Source organism: Perna viridis, chromosome 4 (genome assembly GCF_037379345.1).
Source record: "Perna viridis isolate PV_CMFRI_1.1 ecotype Kerala chromosome 4, ASM3737934v1, whole genome shotgun sequence".
Taxonomy (NCBI): domain Eukaryota; kingdom Metazoa; phylum Mollusca; class Bivalvia; order Mytilida; family Mytilidae; genus Perna; species Perna viridis.
In genome coordinates, this window is record NC_142448.1 from 19614794 (window position 1) to 19639394 (window position 24601).

Below are 24601 nucleotides of genomic sequence, written 5' to 3' on the forward strand. Positions count from 1 at the left end.
CCATCTGATATCCTTAACTCAGTAGCGACGTTATTTCTCATGGGCTATACCTTTATTTTTATCCATCTGATATTCTTAACTCAATGGCGACGTAAATGCACCTTTATTTTTACCGACCTGATATCCTACAACTCAGTAGCGACGTAATGTTTCTTGGACTATACCTTTATTTTTACCCATCTGATATCCTCAACTCAGTAGCGACGTAATAGTTCATGGGCTTTACCGTTATTTTTATGCATCTGATATCCTTCAACACAGTAGCGACGTAATGTTTCTTGGGCTTTACCTTTATTTTTACCCATCTGATATCCTACAACTCAGTAGCGACGTAAACGTACCTTTATTTTTATCCATCTGATATCCTCAACTCAGTAGCGACGTAATTGTTCATGGGCTTTACCGTTATTTTTATGCATCTGATATCCTTCAACACAGTAGCGACGTAATGTTTCTTGGTCTTTACCTTTATTTTTACCCATCTGATATCCTACAACTCAGTAGCGACGTAAATGTACCTTTATTTTTACCCATCTGATATCCTACAACTCAGTAGCGGCGTAATGTTCCTTGGGCTATACCTTTATTTTTACCAATCTGATATCCTACAACTCAGTAGCGACGTAAATGTACCTTTATTTTTTCCCATCTGATATCCTCAACTCAGTAGCGACGTAATTGTTCATGAGCTATACCTTTATTTTTACCCATCTGATATCCTACAACTCAGTAACGACGTAAATGTACCTTTATTTTTACCCATCTGATATCCTCAACTCAGTAGCGACGTAATTGTTCATGGGCTTTACTGTTATTTTTATGCATCTGATATCCTTCAACACAGTAGCGACGTAATGTTTCTTGGGCTTTACCTTTATTTTTACCCATCTGATATCCTACAACTCAGTAGCGACGTAAATGTACCTTTATTTTTACCCATCTGATATCCTACAATTCAGTAGCGACGTAATGTTTTTGGGCTATTTTTGCTTATTTGTTTGTTGACGATTTATTACGGTTATTTTGGTTATGTTCTGTTTTGTTGTTTTGTTTTCGTTTTTTCTTAAACTTGAAAGTACAATAAAGCATTACCATAATACTGACAATTTTTTTTTAAAGAAAAGTTGTTTTATTTAAATACAAATCATGGTGTAATAAGACATGAACGTAAGAATTATGACAACATTCAATGCTTCATTGTTGTTTTATCATAACCTCTAGCACAAAGTACATTTTTATTGAAAATAGCCGATCATAAAATACCATGCAAGAAAAGCATATATAAAAATGTAATGTCAAAAGTTGACTGCAGCTTTTTAGTGAGTAAAATACGTTTTCAAAGTTTGTTATCTTTTGACATGATATTTCTTTTGGAAGACAACAATTCAGTCAGTCCATAACTTTATAATCTTTTGAATGCTTTGTCTCTTCTTATCATGTTATTTCACTATTTCAATAAACTATTGATCAAACTTTACGACAAACGTGATGACTTTTCATTCAGAATTGTCAACTTTCGTTTCATCTGTGGCAACATCCCTTCGGCTTCTGCGTATGGAGTGTTCATATCACAACTCATACGTTATTCCAGAGCCTGCCGAAACTACGCAGACTTTTCGTATCGCGCTAGAACTCTAACAAATAGGCTTCTGGAACAGGGTTATGTTGCTACAAGATTGAAGTTTTATGGTCGTCATCGTGAACTCGTGGATCGTTATGGTGTATCCATCAACACCATGAAAACTGATTTATTCAACGGATCATAGTTTTCCTTTCCTCGTTTGTCTACCCCGGACTTGACTTTTTATGAGCAACTCGGCGGGTGTTTCTAGAAAAGCAGAGGACGCTTACCCTACCGGTGCACCCGGTCCATGCTCCCAGTTTTTAGTGGAGTCCGAGTTGCTCATTTACTTTTGTTACTTTTTATGTATGATTTTAGTTACTTTATGTTCTTTGTTGTGTATGTCTGTTTTCCATGTCTGGTCTTTGTCCCTGTATTACATTCTTTTGATTACCGCTATAACTTTTGTTCCCTTGATTTCTCTTTCACTGGAGGCCATATCAAACATTACGTTTCCACAATAGTATGATACCATAAACACTTTATATTTTGGGAAGAACAATGAAGCATGACGAGAACTAACTAGTTCTGAATTATATATTAAAGAGAATTTGTGTAAGAACAACGTAGAGGTGCAGCCGCTGTATACAAGTGGAAAACGGAAAGTAAGTTTACGCGATACTGTTCCTAAACACGGCTTAAAGTTAGTAACTAAATCGAAGAGAAGATCGAATCTAAAAAGACCCGATTAAAAACGTTCTCAAGGCACTGATCTAGGAAAAAGTTTCGTATGATACAAAAGCAAACACACATTATTTTAAATGCATATAAATAACAAAGCAACAAAAACAACAATCATAACAAAAAACAACACTTAACATTTGAATTTCAGATGACTGATGAAGTTCTAAATTTGTTTTATTCTGAAAATACAAGACCTAAAACTCATTTTTCAACCAAATGCTTCTCCAATGAGAGAATGCGAAGACGGCGTTGTTGAAACTGATAGAGTTGAATTTGACGTGCTTGATGACGATATTGTTTTGATTATCCACTGTCGATACAGCGGAGAATTAACATCGGTGTAAACTCCTGGTTTGTTTATTTCCCCACAGCCTTCACCCCACGAAACAATTCCTGCCTGAATCCAACTACCGTCTCTTCTACACATTAACGGTCCTCCCGAATCCCCCTGCAAGACAGCAACAATAAAGGAATAATCAAATTTTGACTGAACAGATTTATTTGTTACAGGGAAGATATGTAAACGTATAGAAAGGTCTGAAAAATTCCCAACGATGTTAGAACTGTCAAATTTGCGATGCAAATTTTTGGTCGTTCCCTCCGCGGGACTTGAACTCGTACCGCTCGTATCATTTTATTTAAGGAAGGCAATCTAATTACAATTAGATCTGGCACTTGGTCCCCGTTCATTGATGGAAGCGACATATCAAATCTAATTTTAATTAGATTGTGAGAATGTCAAATGCATTTTATTGTAGAAAAACGAAATAAAATATCGAAATGCACGAGAGTGTACAAGCCGAGTTGCGTCCTCACTTAACAGAATGAAATATTTTACTGTGACTTTTTTTATCAGATGTGAACCATTTGAGACTTCATGTCTTCTATGTAAACATCCTTTGAGATGTTAGTTGTGCTTGCAAGGTCTTAGCATGAAAAAAATCTTTAAAAAATTATAGTACGCCATCAGCAATTATCTTCATACATGCACTTCTCTACAGAATATGATAATTAACATTTAATCAAAGTTTCACTGAAATACATGTACATCGAACAGCTGAGAGGGGTTCCATTTATGAGAAATGTGAACAAGTGTTAAGAGACAGGTTATCATTATTTTTGTTAACTTTTATTCCTGTAAAAGACCTTTAAATTAAAGAGATGGAAACCTAGTTTTCATGTACAAGATAGTTTTTTTTTACTGTAACCTTGGTCATGAATGAAATTACCCCGATATCAATAGTTTTCAAGTTTTTGGTATGTAACAATATCCCAAAGTTCCATTTGAATTGGATGCAAATATTTAGAGTTATCGTCTAGAAACGTAATTTTTATGCAAAAATCAATATGGATGTCACCTATCTGGCTAGTTACAATTTTCTTTGATTTGGTTTGAATCAAAGTAAACTTTTAGAGTAATTGTCTAGAAACGTAATTTACTCGGAAAAAATAACTGTGCCCTTGAATTTGAAAAAAAAATCCCCAAAAAAATCAATCCCAAAGGGAATCAGTTGTTAATTTTATCAGTTATCGTCCGGAAACCTCAATTTTACGGAAAAAGTTTAAGTTTTTTGGCTGCTGTGACCTTGACCTAAAACAAATTTCCCCCACATCAATAGGGATATCAATTACCTGATATGTAACAATATCTCAAAGTTTGGTTTGAATCGGATGTAAACTTGTTGAGTTATCGCCTAGAAACCACTGTTGACGCATGCTCACCCGCCCGCCATCACCAAACCAATAGCCGAGTGCAACTTCGTTGCAACCCGGCTAAGTATGCACATGATAGTGCGTTTTCTTAAGATTTATAGATCACTCGCTAACAATTGAATAATAAAAGAAACTGCACATTTGCTGTGTACTAAATTTTCACTCATTTATTTTACCGTGTTATCAATTGGTGTACTAAAAGTAATGGTCAAAGTTGAAGTTCATCCTTTTATTAACTACCTGACAAGCATCTTTAGCTCCCATCTCATATCCGGCACATAACATCCCTGGCAGAAACTTCCTACCGTACATATTCCTGCAGGTCATATATGGTAGTATGGGAACTCTTATCTGCTGAAGGTAATTTCTATTTCCCGTGTCTGAATAAAATTGAGTTCAGTGTTCCTTTGAATTTTGGAATGTACTTGAACAAGATCAAGTAAAAATCAAGGGAGGTAAGTGTTATTTAAAATACGACTTTCTATAAACACTTGTAAATTAACATTGAAAAAGATTCGAGTCCATTACCATGCTTTAAGTGGAAAATCTTAATTTAAGTATAATACATGCATTGTAACTATAAGTGTGTAATGGATCTTATTTGCGTGTACGGTCCATGCTCCCAGTTTTAGTAGAGTCCGAGTTCCTCATTTACTATTGTTCATTTGTACAAGTTATTTTGTTTATTTCATGTTATTAGTTGTGCGCGTCTACTTTCCCTGTCTAATCTTGATCCCTTTGATTTCCGCTCGAATATTGGTTCCCTTGAATACTCTTTGAAGTACATGTTTATAGTGACTTTTGTTGTTTGGTATGTTTGATGTATAATAACAACAATCGTAGAGAAAATGGTAAACTTTACCTTTCGTTTCTCCCCACCCAGTCACAAAACAATAGTCGGTACTGTTAAACGGAAAAGTGGTTTTATCTGATAAACAAATTTTTTGGACATATCTGCTGTAATGTGGTGGACAGTCCAGTTTTATCAAGGCAATGTCACCGAAGTGACCTCCTGGCTTGTACCAATTATGTTTCACTAACTGTGTGATAGAGAATTCTTGTTCGCCGCTATCTCGGGATTGTGCTCTGAAATCCCCGAGACGAACGCGAATACCGCTTAAATCTTTCATCCTAAAATAGATAATAAGTGGTACTAGAACCTTTAGCTTGTTTAATATTTAGAAATTAACAGTGATGTAAAAATATAGATACGATAATAGATTATACATACGCATTTGCTTTTGGAAAAGCAAGTTTTTTTTCAGCCAATTGAACAATGTTGGAATGATTTTGTTGGCTATTGACATCTTGTAAAATCATCGTTTATTAATTTGTATTATGATGCTATTTTGGCAATGAGTTAAATATGTCTGTACAAATTACGCAATCAAAATTTCCATTTTATCATTTCCAATTTTAAGTTAAATAAAGTGATCATACCCATCAAAACAGTGAGCTGCTGTAAGTACCCACCAGTCGTCAACCAAGGACCCTCCACAAAAGGGTTCCTTGTAACCAGACGGCAATGTCATCAATATCGATGCCTGCCATGGCCAACTGCCTTTCGCAGCGATGTGACCTCCTACGATTCTGTGTGACGCTTCATATATCGGAAAGACCTGTTTTCCACATCCTATTTAGACCAAGGATTTTTTGTTAAGTTGGAAAGTAGACCTTAGTAATGCTTTCTAGAGTGTGAAGCTTGAAAGTTAAAACATTTTTTTATACCGAGAGGAGTCTAAGACTAAATTGTACCACGCAATCAACGAAAGAGAAATGTTGGCTATTAATTTTTCGAATCGTATATTTTCCATTCGTTGAATTTAGCATTCACTTACAGTTAAAAATCTTCCTACGGATAACATCAAACTTTCTGGTCTTCCCGATCACAATAATTACCTCTATCTGCATGAAGTTTTCAGCATGACTTTCAATTTGCATTGAATTGTAAGCATGGCCCCTAAATTTTCATTAGGTTTAATTTTTATTATATTTTGTAGTTGACAATTATTACAGAACATATATCATAGACATATTTAAACGTTTAAATATGAACATGCAATCCAATTTAAAAAAGAGAAGAAAAAAGTTTCAAGTATTATGCCAAAATTTTAAAATATTACAAAATTCCAGACATGACAGCGTCTAAGTTAAAACCGGTTTTAACATGAAGTGTGACATAAAAGAACAAATTTTCTTTCACAGCATAATTTTAACGAAAAAATCAAATATACGTGCGTCCCTCCTGTCTATTCCTGAACCCGTAAGTTTTTGGCATATATCATTTTTCAGTCTTCGTGATAATCGAATGGAATGCTGGAATGCAATGGTTCTTTTTTCATGGTTAATTTTGTTCATGTATTTATGCAGTTTTTTTTCTACAATTTTTTTACAGATTTTTTTTTCTATATTTTTCTGCAAATTTATTAATTTCATTTAACTAAACTTGTAATATAACAAAAATAAAACTGGAGGCAATGCTCACAAAACTGATACGTCTACTCCCCATTTAATAAAAAGCACTTTGTGACTTCCAAATTAATTTGGATCAAGTTCTAAAATAGGTGGTGTAAAAGTGGAATATGTAATAAATATTTTCTGTACATTTCATAAAATTCAATAAATACATAAACTCTCCGTTTGATAGGGTAAAAAGACCTAATTCTGACAACACAAACTTATCAACCAAAAACAAATTGCGTCATCACATATATAAACAGGGGTGTTGATACCAAAACATTGTGTGAAAACATCCTTGGAGGAAGCCATAATTAAATACCTTGGTTACATGTGATCCAGACATCCTCCTTATGTACACAGTCATTGAAACCAAACCTGTCAATGCAGAGTAAACACCCCTTTACAGATCATACCTAATATGAATCACAGAATATGTTCTATCAACACAGAGTAAACATCCCTTTACAGATCATACTTAATATAAATCACATATTACGTTCTATCAATGTAGAGTGAACATCCCTTCACAGATCATACCTAATATAAATCACAGAATACGTTCTACTAGTGCAGAGTATACATCCCTTTACAGATCATACTTAATATAAATCACAGAATACGTCCTATCAACATTTGATTCGATAAACCAAATGTGAAGAAACACATTTCCAGCATGTAAGCAAGCAGTTTCCGACATTTTTTTTGTAATATCAAAGTACTTCTGTACTGTGTCAACTAGTATCGAATGATGACTTATACACTAACACAAAACCAAATTGTTACTCTTGCAAGTAGTTGAGTAGTATATCAATTGTGCCTTCTGGTGTTAATCAGGGTTACTGTCGTATGGATAATTTCTCCCCTTACGTTAGAATATAGGTACAATTTAATGAAAAGAGAACTCTCTCTGTATATGTGCGTTACAACCAATGAATTACTTACGGGTTAGAGTTACACTTGAATATAGAGGTTTCGTTGCCTCTACATCTAACATTATCCATCCATATTTTCCCCGTCGATAGGGATGATGAATTTCGATAGCATCTCAAAGCTTTACTGAAATGAAATATATACAAACACTTATTAGTGCTATAAATATAGACCATTTTTTGTTGTGTTTTCTGCTTTTTATAGGAACAAAATATACAGCTTAGTATCAGAAAAAGAACGGAATGCGTATGTTTTCCGTGCAGTTATCATAATTTCAACTTTAGTAAACATACTTCTTCGTATTAAAGTTGAGCTTGTTACAGATTTTGTGTCGATATTTCTCCCATTTTAAAAGGATAAATTGACATTTTTTTGGAATTCTGAACTTGGATTTGGAACTGATCTGATTCATTGATTTTGATATTAAAATCCGAACATTTAAGGTCCATTGTGGAGAGGGAAAAAGTAAAATTAATTAGAAAAAATTACTTACTCAAATCCCAGTTGTTTACAGACAACATGTGCTGACCTAAGACGAAATAAGTCGTCGCAGACAGTTCCCCACTTCCGTCCGTAGTATACTTCAAGTCGTCCTTCATACGGGACATGACTTCCGGATAACCGGACAGACGTCTTAAGAGTGGGGTAGTGGTTTATTGCTAAAGATACAATTATCAGTTTCAAATAGTCGACAATTATTTTGATTTTTCGGAAATATAAAAAAATCAACAGGTGTGTGAAATATTTAAGTTAATCTGTTGTACAATATGGTATTAGTTATATTTTAAGTATCTACCTTATTACGCTAATCACATACACGTTAATGCTTTTACATCTATAATCTTACTGAAGCATATTATATTAATGCTTTAATTTCGTGGACGCAAATGCACTATCTCTACTTTCTCTACTGACACATTATATAGCCCGGGGGATTCTTAGCATTAATGCTTGTCTAGACTAAATACTTTAAGTATATTTTTTTTCTTGAAACAGTTAAAAGATACGCACATGGCTCTCCCTACATGAGAATTTCGATTTACATATGTATATAAATCTGGCGTAAGACTTTCGGTGCCTTGAATGATTTTTCCTTTAGTCACTGAGCCATTGGCCACTTGTTATAAAAAGGCGACTTAAGCAGTTGAATTAAGGTTTTAATCAATGAATTGTCCTGCGCTTGGAAATAAACAGATTATGTTTTCTTCCCTAATTAAATAACACTATAACAATAAAGTTGAAAAAAGATAGCACTTTCCGTATATCCGTTACATCCTTCATTTTATGCATTATAAAGCTAGTTTCCTTTTGTAATAAGAATATTACTTACGTACGCAGTTAAATTCATCTTCGTGGTTGCCACATTGGTTTCGACCGTCACATCTCCATGAGTAAGGTATACACCTATTGCTACTCTTGCAACAGTATTGGTTTGGTAGACAGGGGGTTTTGTCTGGAATCACGTATGTAAATAAAAATCAAAGTACTTATGTACTACGTCAACTAATATTGACTGAGAAACTTAAACTCACGACATTCAAATAAGGAAATTGTATTGTATATAAAACTCTCCAAATATAATCTCAGACCCAGTTGCAAATGCATGTTGATACTTTTATCTCATTAGACCTACAATAAAAGTTTTTAATAACATGCATGTACAATGAAGTAGTAGCTACATCGGGATTCATTTTACATTAATGACTTTCCCATGTAAAGACCATCTACAGTAAGCCTCTTCTAGATCTCTCAAATCTCTATCAAGTTTATATGGGAAGAATTATTATTATAGTGCAGAAAAGTAGTCTGTATAATTCTAAATACAGTTTTCTTTCATTACAAGTATGCAAGCGATCTCTTGGACATCAAAGCATTCTGTAAGCGTTCTACTAATGGGCATGGATTGATATTTCATAGCGAGTGCAGAACGAATAAAACGAGTATATTTGGAAGCGTTTACGGTCGCTACAGCGTATTTCTGTACGTTCCTTATTGATGCCAAACTTGTCGTAAAATCTCAGTTCGTTGGTCATTTCGTTATAGTGTAAGGACCCCTTAATTTTAGACCATTTATTCGGTCAACCCACCTGTCTTGGGTCTTGGTAATGGAAGTATACATGTGACCATTGCTGGCGTATCAGAATTACAGTTCAGCGAGACGTCTTCTGTAGCTAGAGAAATACATATGATGTATATACATGTATCAGAATTAAAGCTTGTAGCTAAAACAAACCATATTAATGTTTGTAGTATTACACAAATGGGTCTCCGTGATTTTCTGTATGTAGATGAAATATTTGTAATTGTATCAAATGTGTAGCATAATTCAGACTGTGTCTAGATCTGCAGTATATATTATAAAAAGAATTTTTGCTTGATGTAGAACACCAAAACCCGCACTAAGCTCTTGTATTAAAGTGTCCTATTGAAAATCCTTTCAGTTATATCCTATCTTTACTAATTTATCAGATAAAGACTATAAATACTAAGATAATCTCTATACCTCTATACCTAAGCATTGATATTTAGTTCTAATGCAACAATACATATATGTACTAGACTAGCTCCACATCTGAGTTCAGACGTAATGTTTACCTTTTGTACTTTTACAGGAAAATAAATCTCTCTCAGTTCCTCTACAACGAAAATTTCCAAATAAAACGGGTCTCCTCAATCTGGCAATACTGATGTTGTACTAAAAATAACAAATGTATTCGCATTAATACAAAATTGTTTCAATATGTGCTGTTTTTTGTGGAAATTTTGCTAACCATCATATTCACCATCGATCTATTTTGTTTTGAATTTGTATACACATGTGGAAATGGACAAACAAACTCATCATTTTATTTCGAATTTACCAATTAATTTCAATCTTACATTTGGTATTCCACGTGCTCCTGAAAATCCCAGCTGTATACAAGCGACTTGTGCATCCTCTGAAGACCAATGGCTTCTACATATAACACCCCATGATCCATTCACTTTAACTTCAATGTGACCAGAAAACTCTAATTTCCCTCGAAGACGTATATAGTTAATTCTTCCTACAACAATAATTGAAACTGAAAATATCTGAGGAGCAAACTTAGACGAATCAATTTGTCATTAAAAGGTCTACAGAAGAAACTCGTACCGTTACCCTACCGGTGCAATTGGTCCATGCTCCCAGTTTTAGTGGAGTCCGAGTTCTTCATTTACGTTTGTTACTTTTTATGTATTATTTGGTTATTTTATGTTCTTTGTTGTGTTTGTCTGTTTTCCATGTTTGTCGTTGTCCCTGGATTACATTCTTTTGATTTCCGCTAGAATCTTGGTTCCCTTGTTTACTCTGTATAGTGTTAAGCTAGTTTTTTTTCTGCTTTAATATAGAACAGAACTTTCCCCTTTTCAAATTGCTTGACCAGAAGATATGTCCTATAAAGCAGTATAAAGACACATTTCAAAACTAAACTATGAATTTCGATCACATATAGAGTATTCACCCCGAATTATTTGCGAATTGTTGAAGCAGCAACATAGATCTCCCAAATCACATGTTTGAGACAGGCGTTTTTAAGAATGTGAAAATCTAGATTAAACGGTACGTTGTGTGTCTGTTTTCTTGTTTATTACCCTATTCCAAAACAAAGCAATAGTTAAATCTTGTTAACTAAAGCAAGGCCATGTGACCATGTCACTTCATGTAAATAGGGGGGTTGGGGTCAGGGATTTGAAGGGCAGAATTATGATTATTTTTTCCAAAAATAAGTTGGCAAGCACCTGGGAGTGAAAGAAATTGCCCGACCCGCATTTTTTCTTTGTGAAAAAGTACATTTTTCAAATTAATTCATTATAGCAAATAATCTGAGCTGCAAAGAATCATAGCATCCCTCCCGAAAAGCAATTGGCCGGTATCTAAGCCAGACTTATCAATGCTGCCAGAGTATATGGAAGCATGTCCAGAGCAGGACGTTAATTATTTGGTTCTTAACTTCTTATACGTACAAATAAAATAACTAGATCGGAGGCGATCCGTCATTTCATCGGTTAATTACTCACAAGCTAATTATTTTATATCTTTCCTTAAGTAATGCCATCTAATAGTATTTCAGAAAGCTTATTTTGTCACATATCAATTTGAGAGGATTGCAGGCAGAGACAAAACGCCCATAATCCGTATTTTGAAAACTAATTACCTTACCTTGGACGGAATGAATCTCTAACAGTACAAACACAGCAAGCAGACTTGTTGCTTTCATGTTCTATCTCACATACACAAAATTGAAATGAAAGAGATTCCGAAACTTCAAATCACAATATTCGTCAATAACCATCTTTAATCATGGAATTGGGCAATTAAATTGGACAAGTTAGGCGATCCTTATTTTTCTCTTCCGCGGAGGTCAGGACCAGATATAGTTCGGTAATGTTTTGGTCAAACAAAGTCATTAGATTAGTAGTCCGGAGAAGGGTGTGTTATCATTACTAACTTTTGTGTGAATAAGATGTTTGAATTGTTTGGCTGGTGTATGTTACTTTCCTGTTGTCTGTGTTGTGTATGTAAGTTCGTGATTTACACCCTGTACTGTGGTTCATTCACTAACGTAATGGAATTCTGAATCACTTTCTAGACTAAGGACAGATTACACAATCTTGCTCTATTTTAAACTTTAGACAACCAAATAAAGATATGTTACTAGAATCTTTAAGTGCTCTATCAGAAAGGTAGATCGACTTCGTTTTATCTGAACGTTGTGATGGAAATCTCCCTTACATAAAGTTGTGGTTCTAATTCATTTCATCATTAGCGAGTAATTAAAATGATGTACATAACAAACTCGTTTCTATTCGTATCAAGTTCTGTTTATATTGAATTGGCTCAGTTGAGAATTTACATTATTTCAAATTAAAATGGTAAATCTTCTCCAGGCCTGTTTTTGGTGTCCTATTGTTAAGTTTAGCATTATAGATTCCCCAGAATTGTCAAATGGATTCGAATTAATCGGTATCGAAAGCCAATTGCTAAGCATGATCGCTTTACCGGAGAAAAGAGAGACTTTACAAGAATAGAATTTGTCATCATCCATCATAATAAGACAATGTTAGCACACACTACACACCAATGTCCAATCCTTTAGAAACTGACTGCCCATTGACAATGAAAAAAAAAAAAACATTTCATTTGTCTATAAAACAAAATGATTCTCAAAGAATAGGCTGCAGATTATAAAATATGACGAAGACAAGTAAGTAACTCTTTGTTATTCATTGTATTTTTTGGCATTTTTATTCGTTTCAAACTTTTTTATTTACTTCTCATTTTCCTCATGTTTAAAATATGTTGCTATTGACAACGTCCAAGTTATTACCTGTAATCGTATTGCCGTAATGTTTGATAAAGGGAAATATAAATAATGTCTGTTGCATGAAAAATCTTACACAATACCGTTTTCCTTTCTGCACTTACGGTGCATGTATGCACACAGACTATGTTTACATTAAAATGAATTTTTTGCATTCGGTTTCTGTTGCAGGTATATACTTTAAAAACGTTACTACAGATGCAACATCTATAGGAAGTGTTGAAAGCGGAACAAGTATCTATGATACGTATGACTACTTTATCCATCCGCACTGGAAACAGTTCGCACCAATTCCGGATCACTGGCACTACATCGTAGGTGTTTACATCATGTGTGTGGGGATTACAGGTGTTATAGGCAATGGAATCGTCATCTGGATCTTTGGCACGTTAGTATAGTCAAGGTCATTTATTCTTTCATTCCTTAATTTATTGCTTGAAAAATGAATTTGTGCATGTTATATTAACATATCACATCTTTTTATTATTATGATCAGGAAAGGCGATAAGCATCGAGAAGTTAAAGAATAGTTAAATATATATAAACTTTTTTCAGTAAAATCCACCTTGTTTCGTTGATGTCATATTTGACCACATCACTATCCAATAAATATGATATAATCACAACGTCAAGGGTCAAAATCGAAAGAGAGAAGCAATAATTCATATCGACTAAAACCATGCATAGAGTAAAACATACGAAAAACATATATTCCATACTTTATCGATAATATAAACAGCCTCTGCTTTTCTCAAAACCCAAATATTGTCACGTCTTATGTCCGATGGGGAGGAAAATAAATGTTGTGGAGGTAGCGTAGCTGTGTTTATAAGCTTATCTACACGTGGAAGGCTTGATAATAAACAAATCAGCCTACTTCTCAGTCCAGTAGGATGTATTTGAACATAATTACCATATATTTCATAAGAAGAATCATACTTTAATTAGGTTCTAATTAACTGAAGCTCGTTTCTCATTTCAGGACAAAACAGTTGAAGACACCATCCAACATGTTGATTATTAATTTAGCTCTCAGCGATTTCACATTTTCTCTTGTCAACGGATTCCCATTGTTTACCATATCTTCATTCAACAAAAGATGGCTTTGGGGTGATCAAGGTAACAGTCATATCTACCTCAAGTCAAGACAATCATGCACGCCATTCAACAGTTTGATTTAGATATAAACAACCGCTTAAAAATAATTTTAAGGGAAAGAATGGTTACCTATTAGAAAAAGCATGTTCCACGGAGCATGTAAAAATAGTCTAATAGTGCATAAATATATATCTGAACAAATATCTTCAACAAGTATTCTAAAATTTGTTTTAAATTTTCGTGTTAATCGCTAACATTCAGTATGGCTCAAATTTACTATTTACTTATAAAAATCTTATATGCCATTTCAGCTTGCCAGTTTTATGGTTTCATAGGTGGTCTGTTTGGTTTGATGTCTATCAATACATTAGCAGCCATATCAATAGACCGGTACATAAACATAGCCTATCCTCTGTCGGCAGTTAGGTACATGACAAAGAGGAAAGCCCTCATGATGATCGGTATCGTGTGGGTGTGGTCTCTTGTCTGGGCGGTTCCACCAATATTTGGCTGGGGAGCTTATATTCCTGAAGGATTTCAAACCTCTTGTACGTTCGATTACCTAACTGGTGGGATTTCCAATCGATCCTATATATTTGGAATGTATATTGGCAGTTTCGTTATACCACTCATAGCTATAATAGCATGCTATATCATGATTCTAAAGGCAATTCGAAATCATGATAAAGAAATGATTAAAATGGCGAAGAAACTGAAAGCAGAAGATATTCGGGCTAACCAAGAAAAGAATCGTGCTGAAGTCAGAATAGCAAAAATTGCTATGGGCATTGTTTTTCTCTATCTAATGTCCTGGAGCCCTTACGCTATTGTTGCACTTATTGGTCAATTTGGTCCAGCAGAACTTGTAACTCCCTTAGTTTCAGAACTCCCAGTCCTCTTAGCGAAGACATGTGCAATGCATAATCCTGTTGTCTATGCATTTAGTCATCCAAAATTTAGAGAGGCTCTTCATGTGCGTTTGCCTTTCCTCGTAATGTGTTGTAAACCACAAAAGAAACCTACCAAATCAACGTCTGGAACTGCTACTCGTATTACTACAAGGAAACGCAACGCAAGTCGGGTAATAAGTGCTGACACCACCGAACCCCGGGATAGTATGAGCGAGGCGTCGAGCTGCATAAGTAACATCGATGGTTCAGTCAATGAGCATTCCATTCATATGAATCGGACAGTTTCGGAACTTGTTCCAGATGGTGACTATGGTGGGATGGTGGTAGAACTAGTTCGAGCTTTAGTAGGTGTTGCTAATAGACAACCATTCCTCTCCTCTATCTACATGAACAATGTACCGAATTCAAACAGCGAAACTAATTTTGGGGCAGAAAATCAGGCATTCAATATGCCACACGGCCATGTATCATCGTATCTTTCAAACTTAATATCTTCACGAGGTGGTACAGAAGCCGTTGGTGAAAACCAGGCAAGTGGGCTAGGAATACAGACAGAAGAAGCATTCAAACTATTAAAAGAAGACAGCAAGACGGAGTTGTTAGAAAGCAGTACATTGTAGTAGTTTTTGCGATTATTAATGCATAGTATCATACTCTTCGTTTGGAAACGTATTTTATAATAAAATATAACAGTTTAATTTTATTTTTTCTTCCATAACGAAATGATAGCATATTGAGGTGCGTATCGTATGAAGTAGAAACAGCAAATACGCTTTTCACTGCAAAGTATAAATTGTAATAATAATCAGGAGAGATAACAATCTAAAATAACAAACACCAATTTAATCCAATAAATAACTACATACAAAAATACCGATCATATTAAGATTGCAAATTTCAATATACTGTACACGTGATTCAAGGAGTAACCTCTCATCAGCAGCATTAGAATGAAATACAAATGAAGTTCTAAAAAAGGGTGTGTGTCCTATTGCATTCAGCAACGATCCACAACATATGCAAGCTTCAAAAAATATTGACCAGTCCCTAATACTGATATATCAATCTGAACTTGGAGCAAAGACTCGTTTGTAAGATCATAGTTCTCTGCTCATTTTGTAACAAAGGAGAAGTTGTAAACTAGCTATTATGCTATTAACTAAACACAACAAGGAGACAGTAGCTACAATTCATATGTCAATAAAATCGACACTGAACAGAACTCGAAAGACAAATATCCAAGGGAAATCAATAAAAGTGTTAAAGCGCAATTGTTTAAATTATGATTTAAAAAAAACCCTTTAAGCTGCATCTTCCATATCCGATGGTATATGCTAGAAAAAAAAATATCATTAGATGCTAATGACAAAGATATAACTAAAATATTATAGACCATACTGACAAAGAGATTAATGTGAACCCTCTATCTTTAGTTACATGCAGTTCAAATGCTTTCGGGGTGAATAATTATTCGTAACATTTTGATGATGAATTATTATTCGTAACATTATTTGTATAACAAATATGATTATAGGCCAAACAAAGTTGGCCTCAGAAAAGTTAGAAACGGATCTATCAAAAAGAGATCACATTTGTTTCAATAGGGATAACTTCTATTTGTAACTTTACTATTGGCCATTAACAACAAAGTGATTAACAACCTGTTAAGAGGTTGAACCTTGCCGAATCATTTTCTGTTTTGACAAGATATACAAAAACATACGTATTTAATCTGAACATAAACTTTTGGTTTTCGAGTATTTCCTTTTCATTTTGATAAGCACCTTTGACTATACATGGAAGAAGAAATTCTGAAAAAATGATAATAGTTTATGAATGCAAATGTAATTGAAGGTGCGGAAGTGAAATCAATGTTCACAAAAGTTAAAGAGTAATCCAAATACTATCATCCAAGGTACAAAAGGAAGCAAAGAAAACGAAGACTAGAACAACAAACAACTAACAGAAAACGAATAAAAACATACATGAAACTTCTTACAATAAATGAGGAGTCATCACTGAAAACTATTATAAAATGAACGCATGGAATGTATCACTGTCAAGATAAGCCTTCTTTGCATATTTTGAGAAGAACCCAACAAGTTGCTCACTATACATGCAGTACAATACGTGAGCTAATACTGCGATGATTGGGATGTATCTGCTATGAAGGTGAAAATATCGGTGAACTAATTCCTGACTCCGCCGTATATAAATTTTGAGGCAACATTCAACCGTGTCCTATAGGCTTACCTATAAGAAGTTAGGCTTGATAAAAACAAACTCTGTATAACTTCAGTAAGCCGAAGAATAACTTAGTTTGAATGCCAAAATTCAATGCAAAGAGTGCAGATTTTTAAAGAAGCTTCTTGTTTTTAATGTATACCATTTAAGGATTGTATTGATCTGGCAGGTCCCATAAATAATCCGGATTACACTGAATTTCCTAAAATATAGAAAATTAACGCTTGAAAATGTTTTCTACCTCTATGATAAAGTAAGTTATTTTGTCCTCAAATGACCAAAAATTGACACAAATTTGTAAAATAAAATACGAATTATGAAGACTAAATGCATCTATTAAATGCATGTGTGTGTTTTTGTTTGTGTTTATTTTTCCTACGTGTTTGATGAATGGTTATGTGAATAGTTTTGTCTGCTTTTGACGTTTACTTGTTTTTCAATCCACTGTTAAACTAGTTTATATGTGTTTGTTATTGTTTTGATAATTTATCATCTTGTTAAATAAAAAAAAAACAAATCATATATTTCGTAAATTTTGATATGCTATACACGTGTTTCATGGAGTAACCTCTCATAAGCAGCACTAGAATCAAGTATTCAGGAAGATTTTAATCCAGTTGTCGAATATAACAAATGGTTGAAAGATTTTTCAGTACAGATTCTGACTACTGGGTACGTGAATTTTCTCGGAGACCATTGGTCCACTGGTAATGGCACCGACCCGGTGGTTATTGAAGTAATAGAGAGTATTTAAGGGAACAAAGATTCTAGCTAAGACCTTTTCTTGACCTCTAATGTATTTGATACTACGGATTTAGGTTATACGCTGTTGCATTCATTGCATTTTACCATATCCGTTCTTTTTTTAATGTAACATTTATATAATAAATAAACCAACAAATATATAATTTCACATAAAATTACACATTACCATATATCAATGACAATTTATCGATTTCAGAAACTTTAAGACTATAACTGGTGCCATCAAAGTCATTGTCAAGTTCAAGCACGTGATAGTGCTTTCACGTGGTCCAAGGTATTATCAACAAATAATATATTTCTCCATAATACTGCATTAAGGGCAAAACTTGGGTGTAAACTATTCTGCTCGTTTAATTCCTTATTAGTGGTATATACAGTGAGTATAAATACCTGTTAGTTTTCTGTGTTTGTTATCTTCTGATTTTTGACTCATCATGTCAGGTAAGAAGTAATGGAACATTTAATTGTCATCTACATTTAGCATTTATAACAACAGATATTATCCAATAGAAAAGTAAATTCATTTTATTACCAATGAATTAAATGCAATAGGACTGTTCGGTATACTACAGATTCTGTGGTAAGAGCAATATGAAACAAATGTAAACTGGAAATAGTAATGCAATATGTGGTAGTACTTGTTAACGTCATTTCATTTATCTTTGTTATTTCAGTATCTATCGGTGAGCTGAGCCCTGCAGTGGCTCTGACCACAGGTACCTATAATGATACCACCAGTGTTTATGATACATATGACTATTTCATACATCCGCATTGGAAACAGTTCGGTCTTGTACCAGACCACTGGCACTTTTTGGTCGGTGTATACATTACCATTGTTGGATTAACTGGAATAATTGGCAACTCAATTGTAATATGGATATTCAGCACGTATGTTTGTACTTCTTTTACATAAATATCATATATTTTGAAGTATTTTCTTTGTTCTAATTTTTATGCATTATTTATAATTTTCGATAATTCGATGTTTTTAAGCATCCCTATTTCTTTGCAAAGAATGTTTGATTGAATACTTGTATCTGGTTGGAAAATGTTGGATGAACAAAGACAAAGAACAAGTAAACCAGACAAAAAAAAACACTTTTGAAATAATCAATTGTAAATATTTGGAAATTTGATTTGTATACATAATTCTAGAACACTTTGTAATTTAGCTGCACCAAAATCGTTTTGCTTAAGGAATAAACGTTACAGAACATACAGTCCCATATCATTAGAATATTAGAAAATCAATATGATTTTATATATATGCATCATACATGTGTTAGATGATAACTAACATACTCTTAATAATGTTTTTCCTTTAATAGAACAAGGAACCTGAAGACTCCATCGAACATGCTCATAATTAACCTGGCTTTGAGTGATTTGATATTCTCAGCAGTCAACGGCTTCCCTCTGTTGACAATTTCGGCTTTCAACAAGAAGTGGATGTGGGGTGATACAGGTATGCTATATATCTCAAGATTATGCATATATATGAATTAAAAAACGCTCCGTGTCCCTGGATGATTTAACAGATTTCTGTAAGTTGTATTAACACAGAAACATTGATTTAATATATTTGTTGATACTTCGTGACTTATGAAATTTAGTACAATTGACATGATGGCTTCAATCGCAAGGCCAAAATACGATTGAAACTGATCCTTACATATATCCTACTCTGGTTCATATCACACCAAGACTAACTGCAAAAAAAACATGCAAACCTCTCAAGAAATATAATTAACTTTAGTCTCTTTTAAAGTGATATTTATACATTTCAGCATGTCAGTTTTATGGATTTATTGGAGGACTCTTTGGATTGATGTCAATCAATACCTTAGCCGCCATTTCACTTGATCGATACATCAACATAGCCAAACCCCTCTCAGCTGCTAAGAATATGACAAGGAAAAAGGTTCTAATGATGATCATGTGTGTATGGGCGTGGTCTCTTATTTGGGCTGTCCCGCCTATTTTTGGATGGGGTGCATATGTACCGGAAGGGTTCCAAACTTCATGTACCTTTGATTATTTGAGCACTGAGCCTCACATGAGATCATACATTTTCGGTCTATATATCGGTGGATTTGTGATTCCTTTAGCAATTATTATTGGATGTTATGCGCTGATCCTAAAAGCAATAAGAAAACACGAGAAAGAAATGGAAAAGGTCGTCGATAAATTAAAGGCCGAGGATCTCAGGAACAAACAAGAAAAAGCCAGCATCGAAATCAAAGTTGCAAGAATTGCGATGGCAATCATCACTTTATATATTTTATCTTGGAGCCCATATGCAACGGTTGCTCTAATTGGACAATTCGGACCTGCCCAATGGGTAACCCCTGTTGTCTCAGAAATTCCCGTCATGTTGGCAAAGGCTTGTGCCATGCATAATCCAATAGTTTACGCGTTCAGTCATCCAAAATTTCGAGAGGCTCTGTCAAAGAAGGTACCATGGTTGGTGTGCTGTTATGATGTTAAAACAAATGAGGCCACAAAAATATCTTCAAACACAAACGGGAAACGCAACTTGACCAGGGAAACTAGTAATGATAGCAATTATTATGGAAGTGAAGCCTCTAGCTATGTAACGAATGTCAGCGAATCAGTCTATGACAAAAAAGGACGTATACACATGCAGAGATGTGATAGCTCAGAAAACTACTTAGGGTCTGGACAAATTATGATGGATCTTGTTCGAGCACTTGTTACTGTTGCAAGCAGAGGTCAACCTACTGAAACACCTAATACGACTGAGAAAGGCCAAGATGAGGATGGCAAACAGGAACAGCTTGCTAAGTATCTTGCAAGTTTATTGACCTCAAAACCTATTCAAGAAAACACAACAGGAGCCAGCAAAGAAACAAAAAATGAAGCACCGAAGGTTTAGGCTTTCAAAACTTCGTTTGCTATGAATTCTCCGGGTTTTATCAAACACCATCCAAATATAAATCCAAGACGCTATAAATGATATGATGTTACAAACATGATATTTGTTGTGTCAGTTTATTTTTGACTTAATATGTAATATAAACATCTAATAACAGAATGGTTGTGAATGTTATGCCCAACAATGTAACTTGTCGGACCTTTATTTGGCAAATTACATAAAAGTCAGCATCTAACAAGCAAATTAGCTTTACTTTAAGATACTCGACGTGGAAAACTGTATGCAAACAATATGAAGGAAACATCAGTGTCATTGATTATTCGATGCCTCTGAGAGAAAATAACTTTTTATTGAAATTTATTTTATTGAAATTCGTTTACGAAACGTAAATACACTGCATTAAAAAGAAGGTCAACGAAATTATACAAAGCAAGACAGACAATGAATAAAGTAGCACATACAGAGCCATTTGATCATTATTGGAAGAGTAATCATGGGAACCAAGACTAGCGGAAATCAAAAGATTATATTGGAGGTACAAAGACCAGACATGGCTGTTCTTTGTCCTTGGATTAGATTTTTTTTATTTACGCTAGAATCATGGTTCCTTTGATTACTCTCTTCGACAGCAGTCCAAGACTGATAAGGAATCATGGTCATTGCCAATATACCTAAGATGTATGATGTCTTCATAGATGATTTTCTTCCTTTCATTCAAAAACTTCTAGGACTTAACCACTTTCGAACTAAACTCTACTTTATATCTCTGAATTTACTACACTAACTTCACAAAGCAAGTCTTTGCACACCAGTTTCTCGACCTACCTCATCATTATACAGACTTAAATGTGAAACGTCACTAACATAATTCTGCCGTATTTCAAAAACAAATCCGTACCGATTATTTCTTATTCCTATACTTCACCTATTGCATCCCAAATTTTCAGGTATAAAAGGGTATTGCAGGAACTCGAGATCGGGGACTTCAAAGCTAAACTACCTGATTGTTCACGCAAAAACTCTCCATTCATAAATGGTCCTTCCGGTCACGTCACAAAACATCATAAAAAACGAATCTCCTCGTAAGCTCCTTGCTATAGGTCCCAAGTATCGTGAACCACGCTCCATAAATTGGAATTGTAACTTTAAATTCTTATCGATGCTGAGCAGGACTATGCAAGAAAATGGATAAAAAGAGAACAAGAAGACATTGATTTCCAGTCTGAGAAGGTAGAAGCTGTAAAGACTGTAATTTCTAATCGATAAGTATTAAGTAGGCCAATGAGTGTCAATGCTTCATCAGTTTTCAAAGATTCCGATGTAGCAAAAACATTATTAACTATGAATGCCAAATATGTTGTCGTTCCTGTAGACAAAGTCGAAAACAACATAGTTTTTAATCTGCAAGAAACATTACATCCAATGCTTATTATCAGAGGTAGACGTATAAAAAAATACCAATAATAAGACCTATACTGCTATCGCACTCCCCAAATTAGAGATATTGGAAAACAACAAATCCGTGCTTTCCACTTTTGGTATCCATACTTAAGACGAAGATTGTGATCTACTGTCCATGTATTGGATTCCAGAACTCCACAGAATCCATACAAACAACGCTTTATAGCTTGATCTGCAATATGTACTACAACTTTTAACTTAAATACTCACAGCTGTCAAAGAGGGTCTCCAGTCTTACCACAACACTTGTTACTCCCGCAGTGGTATCAATTCAATGTTAATCCTGAAAAATTGGAAAGATCGTCGAAACCCTCAATGCTAGATTATTATCAGAATACAATAGTATCAAGACCTATGATTTTTAAACCCTTTATACTACTATTCCATATACTTAGTTTAAATTCCGACTCAAAAAAATAATGCATCGTTGCTACTCCAGAAAAAAAAACTGTCCACTGGACACAGATACATAGTGTTTGGTAGAGATCCCTCATACCGATTCCAAGTCATCTTCCAAATATACTAACGAAAATGCTAGAAATTTTGATCGACAACATATTTGTCCAGCGTGGTAGACAATTTTTCAACAAACTGTGCTTCACAAGTCGCTGACCAATTCCTTTACTCATATGAGGCTGACCTGATACAAAAGAAGGTACATCGTTTGGCCATATCCTTTGATCTCAGTTTCGGCTATATAGATGACTTTTTATCATTAATCAGTCCTCGTTCTGGGATTTCATACATCGCATCGACTTCCAAAAACGTGAGATCAAGGACAGTTCAGACCATATGAAGGCAGCCTCATGTCTTGAGGACACTTAAAGATCAGTGATAAAAGAAAACTGCTGACAAAACTATACGACAAACGCGTGAACATCTCATTCGACTTTTCTTTGATCTGTAGCTGCACCTGCGTTTGTAGTTTTCATATCCCAACTCTTACGTTCAGCCAAAGCTCGCCGTAACTTTGCGCTCTTGTAGTAATGTGCTAAATGTCAGGTTTCTAGAACAAAGTTATATTGCTACAATTTTGAAGTCATCACTACAGAAGTTTTATGGTCGTCATCATGAACTCTTGGATCATTACGGTGTATATATCTGCACCACAAGAACCGATTTGTTCACCGTGTCATATTTTCCTTCGAATTCCTCTTTAAGTCTACCCGGACATACATTTTATGAGCAACTCCACGGTTGTTTCCAGAAATTTTAAAGCAGAGAACACTTACCCTACCGGTGCACCTGATCCAAGCTTCAATTTGCTCACTGTATCACATGTATCTTTTTATGTGCTATTTTGGTTATTGATGTTCTTTGTTGTGTGTGTCTGTTTTTCCTATTTATTCTTTATCCTTGGATTATATTCTTTTGATTTCCGCTCCTCTTGATTACTCTATCATAGAACTATGGTTTTATGAAAAGAAAACATTTTTAGATCCTGTTCCTTCTAATTGTACTTCTACTGGTATATTTTAGTATAAAAAAGATAGAAATATCTTATCATGAAAAGGTTATCACATAAAATGTCAGTGCCTGTAAGAATAAGACAATGGGTGAAATAAGAAACGAAAAAAATTGATAGTATAATTTGATTATTTGCACTATCAGAATCAAGGAAAAAAGACAACATTTTCCATACCATGTTGGATCATAGAGCTATAATTTCATTGAAATGCACTGAAAATGAACTTTTCAAGGTCAGATAAGTCTGTAAAAAACCTCACTTTTCTATCATTCTATTGAAAAATATCTGAACAAAGCCAGTGATTCAGAGATTAAATAATGGTCTTTTCAAATAGAGAAGGTATCCTTGAGTGATATTACACTGTCAGATCAGTGGGGTTTTGACATGCACATTTCTGATTTCTCTCCCTTTGCCTGATTCTAACAAACACTTACACTTAAAATATCGGATTTTTGCCATTACATAATGTTTGATTGAATGGATGATTACAGAAAACAAATTGGGCAACTACTAGTTTACATATTAACCTTAACCAGGAGATCGCTATCAATAAATATAGAAAATAGGAGAAGTGGTATGATTACCAATGCGAGAGTCATCAACCTGTTAAGCATCAACCCGTCACCACATGGTCTCAAATGATAGGCAAACTCATACCGTAATACAAGCTGTAAAATACCAGAAAATGAAACAGAAGGAGTTTGATATCAGATCGTTGGATAAAAACACAAACTTCACACATGATTTCATTCAACATCTGCCGTCTATATGAGCATTGGACGCCACGGAAACAAGAAGCGGCATGTTGACTTTAAGATTTGTTTTTCAAATTGATGTATAACATCATTAAATATTCATGTATTCCTTGAGGGTAACATGAGGTATATGGCCGTCTTCTCCATGGAGTTTCAAGATACAGCTGTTTGTAGATTGACTATACTTATAATCGACATGTACATCACCAAGATACTTTGAGTTTCATTTAACCGTGCCAAAATTTCA

The 24601-nt window shown here is 34.4% G+C and overlaps 3 protein-coding genes across 4 annotated transcripts; 2 read left to right on the forward strand and 1 right to left on the reverse strand.

Moving 5' to 3' along the window:
* Positions 1-2429: 2429 nt before the first annotated feature.
* LOC148619222 (neurotrypsin-like) lies at positions 2430-11803 on the reverse strand. The gene is made up of 12 exons (XM_088578893.1): positions 11592-11803; positions 10289-10455; positions 10004-10103; positions 9496-9579; positions 8739-8861; positions 7902-8067; positions 7421-7534; positions 6798-6853; positions 5459-5651; positions 4881-5149; positions 4259-4398; positions 2430-2753 (listed from the first exon to the last, which is right to left on the reverse strand). The coding sequence occupies exons 1-12, from the start codon at positions 11647-11649 to the stop codon at positions 2514-2516; spliced, it is 1710 nt and encodes a 569-aa protein (XP_088435019.1). The 5' UTR covers positions 11650-11803; the 3' UTR covers positions 2430-2513.
* Positions 4265-15460, forward strand: LOC148619223 (rhodopsin, GQ-coupled-like). 2 transcript variants are annotated; one of them, XM_088578894.1, is made up of 4 exons: positions 4265-4378; positions 12925-13141; positions 13736-13872; positions 14163-15460. In XM_088578894.1, the coding sequence occupies exons 1-4, from the start codon at positions 4348-4350 to the stop codon at positions 15380-15382; spliced, it is 1605 nt and encodes a 534-aa protein (XP_088435020.1). In that variant the 5' UTR covers positions 4265-4347; the 3' UTR covers positions 15383-15460. The 2 variants fall into 2 exon arrangements, with proteins under 2 accessions (XP_088435020.1, XP_088435021.1); XM_088578895.1 differs by having other exon boundaries at positions 4373-4473.
* A 2930-nt stretch (positions 15461-18390) lies between these two features.
* On the forward strand, positions 18391-20821 carry LOC148619224 (rhodopsin, GQ-coupled-like). The gene is made up of 3 exons (XM_088577025.1): positions 18391-18662; positions 19103-19239; positions 19562-20821. The coding sequence occupies exons 1-3, from the start codon at positions 18391-18393 to the stop codon at positions 20668-20670; spliced, it is 1518 nt and encodes a 505-aa protein (XP_088433151.1). The 3' UTR covers positions 20671-20821.
* Positions 20822-24601: the final 3780 nt, after the last annotated feature.